This window comes from Podarcis cretensis, assembly GCF_951804945.1.
Source record: "Podarcis cretensis genome assembly, chromosome: 5".
In the NCBI taxonomy this organism is placed as follows: domain Eukaryota; kingdom Metazoa; phylum Chordata; class Lepidosauria; order Squamata; family Lacertidae; genus Podarcis; species Podarcis cretensis.
Genome location: NC_137174.1, coordinates 30,881,606 through 30,895,962, shown reverse-complemented (window position 1 = coordinate 30,895,962; position 14,357 = coordinate 30,881,606). Strand labels below are relative to the sequence as shown.

General features: G+C 42.2%; 1 protein-coding gene across 1 annotated transcript in view; it reads left to right on the top strand.

Annotated features, from left to right (window-relative positions):
* The window catches only part of CDH23 (cadherin related 23), a 398,468-nt gene that overhangs the window by 240,141 nt on the left and 143,970 nt on the right, over positions 1-14,357 (top strand). The window contains exons 16-18 of the mRNA XM_079976255.1: positions 926-1,031; positions 1,126-1,253; positions 12,755-12,827. Of these exons, the coding sequence (XP_079832381.1) occupies positions 926-1,031; positions 1,126-1,253; positions 12,755-12,827 (307 nt within the window). The remainder of the gene's footprint in view (positions 1-925; positions 1,032-1,125; positions 1,254-12,754; positions 12,828-14,357) is intronic.

Genomic DNA, 14,357 nt, shown 5'->3' with positions numbered 1-14,357 from the left:
GTCAAAGTGGCAACTTAGCTTTTCCTTCCCAAACATTAGACCTGCTCTTGAAGGATTGGGCAATATTGCTTATATAGCACCTGTTCCAGTATCATGTAGAACCTAATCAGTCTCTATTCATTGAAAGAATGATTTCCTCACAATAAAATTGACAAGTGGAGCACTAAAAAAACAAAAAAGAAAATCAGCAACCCTACCCAGAATATGCTGCGAATTTTGCTAGAATTTCGTGGGAAATACCTGAGAAACCAACTAAAGCTAACGTGCATTTATGCATTTCACACTTTTGTGAGGAGGGAAAAGTTCCAGGGACAACACTTAGGCTTCCTTTTGGAGAAGAGATCACTATAGGCATATAGTGTTTTTGCAGCATTTGGTTCATTTATAAATATACAAGTAGGGCATAGCTGGAGGCAAGAAGCATGAGCTTCCCTATAGTAGTTGGCAAATCTGTTTCCCCATGTCAGACCCTCAGAAAAGTACTTGCACCCCATGGCACCTTCAGGTTACATCCCATCTCTCTCTCTTGTTTTCTCTCCCAAAACTGCTGTTACTGAGACTTAATTCACACACATAGATGTTTGATCAGTCCCAACCTGGTTCAGGAGTGGGGAACTATACACCAATTTCCCTCCAATGCGTCTCACATTCCAGGGATGAACTCTATACCTCAAGCATTAGCTTCTGTTGAGGAACCATCAGCGAGCCATTCCTGAGCATTAAAATTCCCCAACAAAGAATATGGCTGGCATGGCTTGGCCAAACTCCATAAGAATTTTCACACTTTTGTTTATTAATGACATTTATAATTTATTTTATTAAACACTTGGTGGTTGTGCTACAAGATCTTGTTATCTAAATGCTCCAATAACAGCAGGTAGGTAGATTAGATTAATATTAAATTATTTCTTCCGTTTTTACCTAGGCATCAGATGAAGATTCTCCTCCGAACAACCAGATCACTTACAGCATTGTGAATGCTTCTGCATTCAGAAGTTACTTTGACATCACTTTGTCTGAAGGTTATGGAGGTGAGTGCAATACAGTGCATGTATGTGCATTATGGTTCGACTTTTAAAATGCCTAATGTCAATAATTGCCAACACAGGCTTCTTGCCTTTTCAGTGATAAGCGTTGTCCGCCCTCTGGATTATGAGCAAGTTCCCAATGGTGTTATTTATTTGACTGTAATGGCTAAGGATGCAGGAATCCCACCACTCAACAGTACTGTCCCCATCACCATAGAGGTGTTTGTAAGTACAAACAGTGCCTTCCATTTACGCTTCCCAAAATGTATGTTCTTGCTCTGAGCACAGGATATGGTTCTCCTGATATATATTTTTCTTAATTCTGTTTTAGTATTAACACTGTAGTGTGTGTTGTTATCGAACGGTGATTCCAGATGAATATTTCTTGTGGAATTGTTATTAATAAATAATAATAATAATAATAATAATAATAATAATAATTTATTTATATCCCGCCCTCCCCAGCTGAAGCCGGGCTCAGAGTGGCTAACAACAGTAAAAATAACACAGTTTACATAAAATCACAATCAATTAATTGAAATACATTCTAAAATCAATTCAGAGTCAAATTAATGGCAACCATTGGGCTAGAGTTCTGCGAGGATTACCAAAGGAGGGGGTCAGACTGTGCCTTGGCCAAAGGCCTGGTGGAACTACTTTGTCTTGCAGGCCCTGCGGAAAGATATCAATTCCTGCAGGGCCCTAGTCTCTTGTGACAGAGCGTTCCACCAGATCGGGGCCACGGCTGAAAAAGCTCTGGCTCTGGTTGAGGCCAGTCTAACCTCCCTGTGGCCCGGGATCTCCAAGATGTTTTTATTTGAGGACCGTAAGGTCCTCCATGGGACATACTAGGAGAGGCAGTCCCGTAGGTACGAGGGTCCTAGGCCGTATAGGGCTTTTGTTGCTTCTTATACATGTAGTGGTGGCACCAGGGGGAAATCGGAGGGTGGCGACAGAAGGAGCAAAGTGTCTTTCTAGGTAGGCAAGTTGTGTCCCACATTTTAGGATCTCTGAAAGAAAAATAACAGTATATATTAATGACAGAGACCAGGCCAGGGTGGGGGGGAGGTAATCAAATGAGAGTTTGAGTTCCTTGTTGCGGTGTGCTTGCCTCCTCTGTTCCCCTAGTGCCAGGTATGCCTGCATGCAAGTTGCGGTTGTTGTTGTTGCAAAGCCCATACAGTGTCCTGAGTATCGAAACACCAGCCTAAATTCTTATTCCCCCAATTTCATCCAATTGTCCCCCCTGGATTAAGGTAAGGGAAACATAAATGGTTATCAACAAACCCATTTGCAATATTTCAATGGCCCATTTGCAAATTAAGCCCTTGTCTAGAAGTACCCTGACTCTCAAAAGCCACAGAGCAAGGTTTGTCTGCTGCTTTCTCTTCAACCTTCCTTAAACCAGCTCTTCAGCTGGAAAAGAAAAGACTGCGGGAGAGGCTTACAGATATCACTAACAAGAGAGTCCCTGCTGCCCTCAGGCTTGCAATCTAGAAGAAGAGCTCCATCTCTCTCTCTCCCCCTATAAACTAAGCAGCTAGATGACAGTCAAGGGAAGAGCCTGATGAAATTGGTCTTTCAACAGAGCCAATAGCGATGGAGTAGCCACCAAATCTTGTAGCAGAAAGAGAAAACTTCTGGAGTTGTAGACTCAAGACCTTAATACTCCCTGGACCTTAATATTCCCTTAATCTGGAAGGTCACAATTGATTTCTATTTGGTCTTTAAAAAAAGAAATGAAGCAACACTCCTGCACTTACCAACATTCCTAAAAATGATTTCATCCTTAGTATTCTTGAAAACTGTCGCCTTGCTTTGCAGCATTCACTTGAAATCCCAGCTGTATTACTGAGGAAGGCAGAAGCTGAAACATTTAACTAAACAGTTCTAGGCATATCTCTGTTTTCACATAACTTGCCCGGAGGCAAGGCCTGTCTTTCCGTTTAGTCACTGTACAGCACCTACTTGCTTTAATTGCTTCTGCACTCTTGGCTTTTAACTACTGGTTCTCAGCATGGCCCAAGGCAAGTTGCTCCAGCAGCCCTGCCACCGCACAAATATATGGTAAAGTATTAGGAAGTGAACGCGTGGGATGAAAAATTGGTAGCTATACAGTGGTACCTCAGTTTAAGAACCGCCCTGTTTACGAACTATTCGGTTTACGAACTCCGCATTACCGGAAGCAATGTCCTGGTTTGCGAACTTTACCTCGGTCTCAGAACGGAATCTGAAAGGTGGAAGGGCACCGGCGGCGGGAGACCTCATTAGGGAAATTGTGCCTCTGTTTAAGAACAGCTTTGGTTTAAGAACGGACTTCCGGAACGGATTAAGTTTGTAAACTGAGGTACATCTGTACTGGCAGCACTGAACACTGTTGCCATTTATTTGATCATGCACAGTGTAAATAATTATGGAGTCATGGGAGTTTATCGCATCAATAGCTGCAATGTTGCAACATGTTCACTGGCATGCATCTGCATTAAAACCAGGGCGTATGAATCCCCAAATGTTGCTCCTCCAGAGATGACCTGTTTATTGAGCACTTGTCCTGATTTGCTTGCACGAATTTTGCACTCAGGTTATCCAATATCCACTCATTATTGAACATTTGTCCTTTGTTTGTTGAGAGGTTGTGCAACTTCCCATCATACAATTCTTACTCCAAACCATATCTCTCTCTCTCTCTCTCTCTCTCTCTCTCTCTCTCTCTCTCTGTGTGTGTGTGTGTGTGTGTGTGTGTGTTTTTAAGTGGATTTGTTGCACCAGAGTGCACTCATGTTCTCTGGCCTTAGTTGGAGGCATTTTTTTCAGAACCTCAGTCATGTTCGCTGGCCCCAGTCTCCTTTCTTTCTCAGAGGAAAACTTGGAAAAGGAGAATGCATCACGTGGGAATCCATCATTCTCCAATCTAGGACTTTCTAGTCCAGAGGATGTGTCGTTACTCAACTTCTCAGGCTCAAAGTGCACCTCCTGCTGCAATACTTACTGCCCCTTCCCTGACTGCAGGAGGCAGCTTCTGCAGAATCAAGCAATGGTCCTTTAAGAAACACAGATAGCTCATCGGAAGTGGCAGGCTTAACATCAGGCCTAGACCAACCAGCCTTCACAAGACTTCAGCATGCTACTGAGGCAGCGCCTGCCATAGTGTTCTTTCCAAGGTGTATACAGTCTGCTCTTTGCTATGTCTGTTGTGATCCTGAATAACCTGCCTTGACCCTTGCTTTACTGTATGTGACCCTGCATTTCCAGTAAGTGCCAATTCTCCAACCCATCGTCCCCTGGGAGCCTTAAGGTGAGCTAGGAGAGATTGTTCCCAGGACAATAAGATAATGAAGGGATCAATAGCTAAGGGCATAATAGAAAATATGTAAGAAATCAATAATAATGACAAATGTTGTTTGCAACAAAATGTTGCCCTTCGGAGTTCTCTCCGCCAAGATATTCCATCCCATCCTTTGCCCAGAGTAGACACTCAGCATTCTCATTCCACATGGGATGGTTTTGCTTGGTTTGCAGGGTCTGAGTGTGCAAACATTGATGTTCCTCCAGGCCTTCTAACACCTCCCTATTATGCGCGGATAGTGCTGTTTTTACTTCAAAAGGGTAGGGCTTTGGAAAATGAGTTCATTAATATAGATGGTTGTGTGATTATTATTTATTTATACCCTAGTCTGTGCCTTTATGCATTTAAGTGACTGTCCTAGTGGTCGTAAACATTTCTTTTATTATTATTATTAATTATATTTGTATACTGCCCTTCATCCGTAGATCTCAGGGCGGTTTGAAGCATAAAAATACAAGATAAAAACACAAAATACATAATAAAAATAAAATAAAGCAATACCCCCTCCCCCCTCCCTCACACTACTCATCTAATTAACAACCCCCATCTTTCTTCTCCCCCTAATAAAGAAAACTTCTTGAGACAATGCCTTCTTTTCATTTCTAGCAATTCTGTTCTTCATCCTTTCCAATCTAGCTTTTGCTCCTTTCATTTAACGGAGGCTGCTCCCAACTCATCTTTCCAATGAACTCCACGCAGCAAAATCTAACCATCTTTTCTTCGTGGATCTTCTTCTTCTGACTCTTCTTTGAGCCTTTGATGCAGCTGACTGCTCACTTCTTATTTCGCTTTCTTAGCTTCGGCTCCTATTGCTTTCTCATGGCTTTCATCATGGCTGTCTCATCACTCCCTTAAGGTTTCTCTTGGTGGCTTCATTTCTTCATCTTCCTGCTTTTTGTAGGAGTACATCAGGAATCAGTTCTTTTATTTGGTCCCATTGGACAATCCCTTACTGGCCTTGTCCCCTCCAGATGTTGTACTGAGTGGGACTGCTGGGAGGGGTAGTCCAAAACACTTGGAGGCACCAGGTTGGTTAAGGCTGCATTTATACATTCATTTGGTTGTTGGGATAGGAGTGTGTCAAATCTGCCTGAAGGTTCCATGTACAAAGATCAATGCAATTATCATACCATCACCACCAAGATAGTACATTTATGCTGTTCTTTTCCTGATTTTCCTTCCCATTCTTTACAGCTTACTGCTTTTTTTATTATTATTGCTTCTTGGCCATTTTCAAAATCACTCACATTTGTTCCTGATAATGCTACTGCTTGTTCTTCTCCTCAGCTTTGAAATCTTGGAATACTTTTTGATTCTACCTGCATAGTCATCTCATTTTTCATTACTACAGTGGTACCTCGGGTTACAGATGCTTCAGGTTACAGACGCTTCAGGTTACAGACTTCACTAACCCAGAAATAGTACCTTGGGTTAAGAACTTTGCTTCAGGATGAGAACAAAAATCGCACGGCTGCGGCAGCAGCAGTGGGAAGCCCCATTAGCTAAAGTGGTACCTCAGGTTAAGAACAGTTTCAGGTTAAGAACGGAATTAAGTTCTTAACCCGAGGTACCACTGTATATCTAACACTGGCTCTGTTCTTTCTCTACATTACCAAAATTCATCTCAGTCTCCTGGTATTTCTAGCGCTGGTTTTTGCAGCATACTTCCAGTGCTGAAAATATGGAATATGTGCCAGTGCATCTCCTTGTGAAGACCATTTCTCAATGGCAGTGCCACCGCTGAGAAGGCCCTCTTTCATGTTGTCACCTACCTCACTTCATAAATATTTTTTAAAGCAAGTTTTGTTTATTGAGTTTTCAGATATAGCAACATGCAAACAAAAGAAACAAAGAGCGGCAGCTATTTGCAGCACAATATTGCACTTCGGATAAAATGGAGTAGAAGGTTTGTTACACTTTTGCAGACATCGTGACGAAACGTCCACGAAAGGATGTTTTAGAAGTGAAAGTCATGTAAGGCAGCCTCAGCAACTGTTTTTCGGGAATCCCTGGGTAGGAGCTCCTCCCCCCCCCACACACACATGCTTTGAAATTTAAGAATGTATCATGCCTTTAGAAGCAGTACTTGAAATCTCATCCCTGCCCTCCTCTTTGGTAAAGCTGGTAGTACCTTGGAGCAGTGTGTGGAAAAGATTAAGATTAAGATTCTACACTGCTCAGTGGTTCTACTAACTGTGGAACTTAAATCATTGGATAGTGAGTTAGAGTGGGTGGTGGTGATACCCTTGTTTGTAAGAGCACTGTTCCATTTGTGTTCCAACTGGGACTGGCAGCCAAGCTCAGAGAAAATCCTGCCAGCAAGTCCTTCACAAGCTGGGAGCATGTACAAAGAGAAGGAAGAGGGGAAACACACTGGGTGTCTGACGGCAGAACGACTTCATTTCCCTCTACGTGAAGTTCGAGAGGATTAAATGAGCAAATTCTCTGGTTTCCGTCCCTCCCCACCACCAGAGATCTAAAGGTGCCTGAAACCAAGCCGCTCTGATTCTGACATGAATATCAAATGCACATTAGCCCTTGAAGTGATTGAAATTATTAGTCATTCAATCAATCACAGCCAGCTGTTTATTTTTCAAATGCTAGCTGTCCCCAGCTGCTGTTGTCCTGAATCCTGATGCAAACATTCTTATCAGGGATGGTGATGTACACAAATATATATTTATTGGTAGCAGAGTTGTGTTACTGTTACTCCACAGGATTAAACCAGATTGTCAAAGCACAACAAATATTTTGATTCAAGAAAACTCAAGTTCAAAATAAAGTATCGGCAGTGGAGTTTGCTCTCTTGATAACCTTTCAATCTTAGCTGCATCCTAATAAGATCCGACTTCCAAGTGGCAGCAATTTATTGACCAAAGAGTTGGTGAAGATCATTGTTGCTACAAGATTTGTCTGACTTTCTCTCTTGTCCCTGACATAAGATTAGAGGGGGGAGTAAGAAAGAAGCAGCAAAGGGGTTTAATTGAGGCTAAATACCTCCTTCCCATAGCTGCTCTTTGGACGGTGTAATCCCATCTGTCTAAAGACCACATTTGAAAAGGTCATTTCCTTCTAGTTGATTTTGTACATGGGTGATTTTTAAGTAGCTGTCACATTCTGCACTTTTGACCAAAAGGAATTTTCTCTTTCAACTGGAAGGGGGTGGGGGTGGAATATGATGATGGTGATGAATTGTCTCACAGTGGTACTTAAGGAGCTGAAATGAAGGAGCAAGTATGATTGCATGTGTGTGAGAGAGAGAGACTGTCTAAGGTGGTCCATTTTTTCAGCCTTAGCTTGTTGATTTTTAATAAAGAAATGAAACTCGTGTTGTAGATTTTCCATTAGGGGACAATAAGCTTTCATAGAGGGAGTTACTGAATTAGAACTAATATTAAGCATGATACCAGCATCCTTGGAAATACCACCACTAATAAGTTTCTCTCCAGCTCTCATTTGCTGACATTCTAGGTGCCATTTTGTTCACTGAGCCAATAACTTTAACTACGCTTAAGTATATCATAAAGGAGACATATTCATTTGTGTTGGACACTGTTGATTTACAAACTTCTTCATCCCAGAGCCACTGCTAGAATTTCCTGTCTGGTGGCATAGATTTGTAAGAGAGAGGACTGAATGCTCGCTGGAAATCCACCCCCTTGGAATCCTTACGCCAAATGTTAAAGTCTCAGTTCTACTTCTCTGTATGTTCAAAGGCAGAAGTACTTTGTCTCTCACCAACACAGTGCTATCTATGAAACTATATCCAGTGTTGTTTGTGCACAAGGGTTCTAGAATAGCTTGCAGAGACTTAAAAGGGTTTTATAGGAAAATGTAGCTTTCTAGTAGCTTGGATGGCACCTTGTAGGCCTTCTTCCGACAATTCCTGCAGCCCAGCTGGTGCTAAACGTATTGCTCTGCTTTCCTTTGGGCTACATCAGTGAAGCTAATCTTGTCTTGTTGTCTGGGCAGCCTAGGACTTCCATACACACGGCCCAGGACTGTACCCCAGAGAAGTCACTTCAGTACTGCTAATGCCGCAAAAACAACGTGGGAGGCAGCAGTTATTACTTCCCGGTCTCTGCAGCCACAGCAGGCGCTGTGATTCTCTAGTGGTTTGACTTTGCCCCCTAGCAGTGCACTTCATTATTGACAGATTCCAACAAGTGCTTGAAGGCGATATTTCAAAGACCTCATTGCCCACAGCTGCAGATATTACAGGGCCATTCCTTTCTACAATGAAATGGTTCCTTTTTGTGGCCCTAGCACTACCTTGATAATTTCAGTTTTGTAGGTATTATAGCAGAGCTAAAACTGACACCCATAAGCATGACTAGGGTTGCTGATTCTGAAAGAGACATGTATACATTTTGGTGTAACTGTGTTGCAGGTACCTGAAATGAATAATGAAAAAGTCTCCACAGACACACTTAAAGCAGGTTGTTGTTGTTTTGTTTTTAATGAAAGGTTGGTTGCTTGTCCACATGATAAAAGAAAGAAAATACAGGACATTTCTTCTCTGTCCCAGCAGTGCTTAGTATGCCCTTTCTCTCCAGCAACCAGTAGATATTCTTTCATTTTGGTTACATACTCAAGCTGGTATCTCAGTAACCTCCTGTATATGCCTAAAATGCTTCAGCATGCACCTAAGGGCTTTTGTAGTTTTCACCTATGGCTACAGCTATTGGATGGCTCTCCCTGCTTTTGAGAGTGAAGTATTCAAATGAATACATTCACACACACCCCCATCTTCTCGCAGCAGAGAAGGCTGCTACCAAATCGCCTTATTCTCCAGTGAGCAAGACTAGAATTTCTCATATACACTTTGCTTAGATATGGGCGCAGAAATGTATTCCAAGTGGGGATTTAGCATCCTTACTTAGATGGATTTTCCGTGTTATTCTCTTCCTCCTTCAAGGATGTGCAGAAAAAGGTGAAGCTCCATGCAGTTGGAGCTATCCATGATGGATCTATTTTATAGTGTAGGGAGAACAATGCACAGTATTGGGCATTGCAGAAATCATGAGTGATGAAAAGCCTGATTAAAGACCACCTGCTCTAAGCAAAAATAGCAGAGGATGGCAATTTAATTATAGTATGATGGGCATCACTGGCATGTGAAATTACATAAAATATCAACTTTAATAGCAAATACATCAGTCAAAGTTTAAGGGCTAGGGTAGCAGTTCCCTCTATATAAAAATGTGGCAATTTTTTATTCTTCTTCGGTTATAGCTTCAGTTATCTCTTCTCTTTTAGACTAGGCCTTTTTCTTGAGTAACATCCAGAAAGTCTATCCTTAAATATAAAGCTGATTTATTTGTCTTCGTATATAATTTTAAAAAAATATTATGCAAATTGTGTATATTGGTTTGAGACGAATTGAAAAGTAAAGTATCTTTATATTAATAAAGATTGCAGTCTTTCTCTTAAAAACAGAATAAATTATATTTTTATTAAGCTTTACATTTTGGAATATTTAAAATACATGTATTCTTCACCTCAGATAACTGATTAGAAGGGGGGGGTGAAATTACTAGTAAAAAATACAGTCATTTTATATTTTGAATAATAGCTGACTAGCTAGAAATTAGGAATGATTTGATATTTCATTACAGTATTTTAAGTCCTCCCTAGAACTGTTTTTCTTTCTCTAATAATGTTAATTTGATTGCAGAGCCACGATTGGGAAATAAGTTTTCTTTGGTCCCTCTGGAAAAAAATACATGCTAGAAAGTAAAATTTTAATGGGTAGGAAAATACACACACACACACACACACATTTGTATACAAGCTTAACTAAACTAAGAAGGGGTGAGGGAAGCAAATAGCAAAGCTAGTGATAATTTGGGAGAGCATGCAAGGCAGGAGACTAATTCAGCCCGAACACTTTATGTTACACAGTGATCCAAGGATCTGGTTTTGAATCCTGTAAAAATAAAGTCCCATCCTAACAGGACGTGTATGAAGTTTTCCGCTGAAAGTTTCTTTTCTGGATATCCTTTTAAAAGAAAAAATACCCTCCATTGTGGATCAGATTACTGGAGAATGAGGGACATAGTTTGGTGAAATTAAATATTTAATTAAACCATCTAATTGTCAACATTTTGCCACTGCAAACTTTTGTTTCTGAAAGGTTTTATGCCTACTGTCAGAAAAATTAATCCCCACAAATGCTATGCTGAATGGAAACATTTTTATTTAATGACCACATTTTTTGCCAGTGAATTCTATACATTCCCTTTCACTGTTTCTCCTGGTCGCCTAGTTACTTTTGTGACAAGAAGAAAAGAAAAGAATAAAACATCAAAGATAGAAAGTACAAAAATCTCTAAGTCGAGCCTAGAATGATGAAAGCATGGTGCCTTTGTCTCCCTACAGTGTATCCAGTCCAGATACAGTCACAATGCGTTCTAAGGATGTTTTCACACATTGTCAGGCTTATGTGCAGATGTTCTTCATTTGAAGCAATGTGTGTGCAGTGGAAACTCTCTTTTTTTTTGTGGCGTGTAGAGATATTGCTCCTCCAGCCTGTGCGTCCATTGTGAGAGAACCCAGCATATACAAGCTACAATTGGCAATGTTGTTAAATGCCTAACTTTCTGTATTGCGATGTTAGCTAGAGGCCAGTCTATTACTTTTTATCTCTTCAAGCTTTAAGGCACTATTGACAATGGCATTTCTGAAGTATTGGCTTCTACTATTACATATTTTGTTGTGCTCTTGAAACAGGTATGGGTATCAAGATGGAGTTTGAACTATAAAAATAGAATAATGTTCTGAATGCGGATAACATAGAATCTGTAAAGTTTTGTGTATGCTCTTCGTAATAAGCACCCTCTGCTCACTCAGAGAGATATTTACAGTTCTTTATTTTACATATGTACAAGCAGCACAGTACAACTTATGCATCTGAATCGTCTGGTTCAGATTTGGGGAGTGGTCTTCTCCTGCTTCTCCTCCAACAGAAGAGGCAGGCAAGCCTCATGGGACGTCTCTGATCCTTGCACAGGAATAGGCTCTCCGTCTGTCCCTGAGCTCCCTGTGCGGTGCTGCTTCAGCATTGGAGAGCCTTGACACCTCCTGGCTCCCTCCAGCTCTCTCCCCCTTCCGTCATTTCCTGACCGTCACCTTCTGACTGTCCCCATTCTGACTCATCTCCTCCCCCCAGCTCAAAGGCGTTCCTTGGCAGTCCCATGACAGAATCATAGAATCATAGAATTGTACAGTTGGAAGAGGCCCGGAGGGTTAGCTAATTGTTCAACCCGCTGCAATGGAGGAATCTCAACTAAAGTATCCATGTCAAATGGCCATTCAACTTCTGCTTAAAAACCCCCAAGGAAGGAGAGTCCACCACCTTCTGAGGGAGTCTATTGTGAAAGATCTGATAAGATCTTAATTGCACTGGCCAGCTAATTGCTTTATGGCCCCAATTAGCCCCAGTGGTCCGGCACGCTTCCCAGCCAAGCTGCGCAGACCCTCTCCAGAATGGGAGGCACACTCAGAACAAAAATTAACCCAGTAAGTTCTGAACCCCAACATCTATTCCACTGTCAACAGTTCATTAGTACATTTCCGAGCACAATTCAAAGTGTTGGTGTTGCCCTTTAAAGCCCTAAACGGCCTCGGTCCTGTATACCTGAAGGAGCATCTCCACCCCCATGAGATCCAGCGCCAAGGGCCTTCTGGTGGTTCCCTCATTGCGAGAAGTGAGGTTACAGGGAACCAGACAGAGGGCCTTCTCGGTAGTGGCGCCTGCCCTGTGCAACACCCTCCCTTCAGATATGAAGGAAATAAGCAGCTATCTTATCTTTAAAAGACATCTGAAGGCAGCCCTGTTTAGGGAAGTTTTAAATAGTTAATGCTGTGTTCTTTTTAACACTCGATTGGAAGCCACCCAGAGTGGCTGGGGAAACTCAGCTAGATGGGCGGGGTATAAATAAAATTATTATTATTATTATTATTATTATTATTATTAATTTCATCAGAAAGTTCTTCCTGATGTTTAGTCGGAACTCAACTTTATTCCAATTGCTCAATCTTCAAGACAGATTCCCTATCTCCCCGTGACTTTGGAAACAGGTGTAGAGGGTCATCTGTTATTGCAGCTTGAAATGCAGAATTGTTTCCTCAATGTTCATTCCATGTTTTGTTCTGGTGGCTCAGTGTTCATATTGTGTCAAAGCTTGTATTATATTAACAAAATAAAATGGGGTGCTGAACGAAATAGTAGTTAAAAACTAAATGTGTCGCTTTTTTCCTTCCAATATATGAGACTGCGCTGTGTTTTGAGGTGTTTTGCATCATGCTTCATCATAACATTATTGCTGCTAGGTTAGATGTTATGTTGTGTGCTGTTTTTTCTCTTTTATCTTCGTAGGATGAAAATGACAACCCACCCACGTTCAGCAAGCCTTCCTATGTCATCACAGTCATGGAGGATATTATGGCAGGTTTGTGAGCTGCTCCTGTCATTTCTGACACTGCCTTGTTTCTCTAAGCAATAGTTAAGACTAATCATAGTTCTGAGCCCTGACATAACAGCAAACACGGTTCGTTGAAAACAAGTGGAAACTTCCAATCTCCTCTTTGTAACAACACCATAAACTAGATCATCATTTAGTGCTATGTTCACACCAAGTCAAGCTGTTCCTTAGAATACAGCTCAAGCCATAAAATTCAATCTTTCTGGGAGCCATGTGCCCTACCTGTCTTTCTGCTTGCTGCATTCCTTGGCTACTTGAATGAAAATCACTTTTCATATACAAATCTTGAACCAGAAATTAAAATAAGGCTGCAAGCCTAAGCTTGTTTACTTGAAAGTCAGCTCCAGCAAAACCAATAGGACTTGCCGTATTTTTCGCTCTATTGGATGCACCGGACCACAGGACGCACCTAGTTTTTAGAGGGGGAAATCAAGGAAAAAAATATTATTCCCCCCCCCCCAGCCCCAAAGAACAACGGACAGGCTGTGTGCAGCCTGTCCGCTTCTCCCAGAGCTTCTCGGGGCTGCGGGGGAAGCCCAGGTTCCCCCCCCCCCAGCCCCAAAGAGCAAAGAAGCCAAGACAGCGAGCGGGATCCATAGCCGCGCAGCCTCTCCAGCCAGGAGCTAAACCTCTCCAGCACAGCTGGAGGGGCGTGCAAGGCTAAAGAGGAAGCCAGGGCAGCGAGCGGGATGGATCGCGCTTGCTGCCCTGGCTTCCTCTTTAGCCTTTTGCAGCCTCCCCCCCCCCCCCCCGGAGGGGCGCGCAAGGCTAAAGCGGAAGCCAGGGCAGCGAGCGGGATGGATCGCGCTCGCTGCCCTGGCTTCCTCTTTAGCCTTGCACAGCCTCCCCCCGGCTGGAGAGGTTGCGCAAGGCTTTTCTAGAGGAGGGAGAAGGGACTGACTGGCGGTGTCAGTCCCTTCTCCTTCCTGGGGAAAAGCCTGCAAGAGCGCGTGGCTTGTGTGGGGCTCTTGGGGGCTTTTCCTGCCTGCCTCCCCCCTGCATTCGCTCCATAGGATGCACAGACTTTTCCCCTTAGTTTTTAAGATGGAAAAAGTGCGTCCTATGGTGCGAAAAGTACGGTATTTCAGGACCAATATGTTTCAAATGAGAACATTAAAACAAAATCTGCCATTATTATTTCCCTCCTAGAAATCTAATGTTTTCCACAGTACAACCCCACCCCCCTCTGAAATTCACTTTGCCCTTCTGTGCCCCTCTCAGCATATATTCTGGTACGGTCACTGCAGGTAATATTATTCCCATTCAGTGTCACCTGCCATAGAGTGATAGGATGAATTTAGTAAGTGGCAAATGTGGAATATCCTTACTACTTAATAAGCACTTTCACTTACTCTTTAGCACACATTAGCTTACATTAAGGGGGGGGGACCACACAATGTTTCAAAGAATAGAGAAGCAAAGTAATGGTAGAAAGTCTTAACCACTTGGTTACTTGTCTGTACTAGGCTTATGTTCCAATGACATCTTCAATCCTAA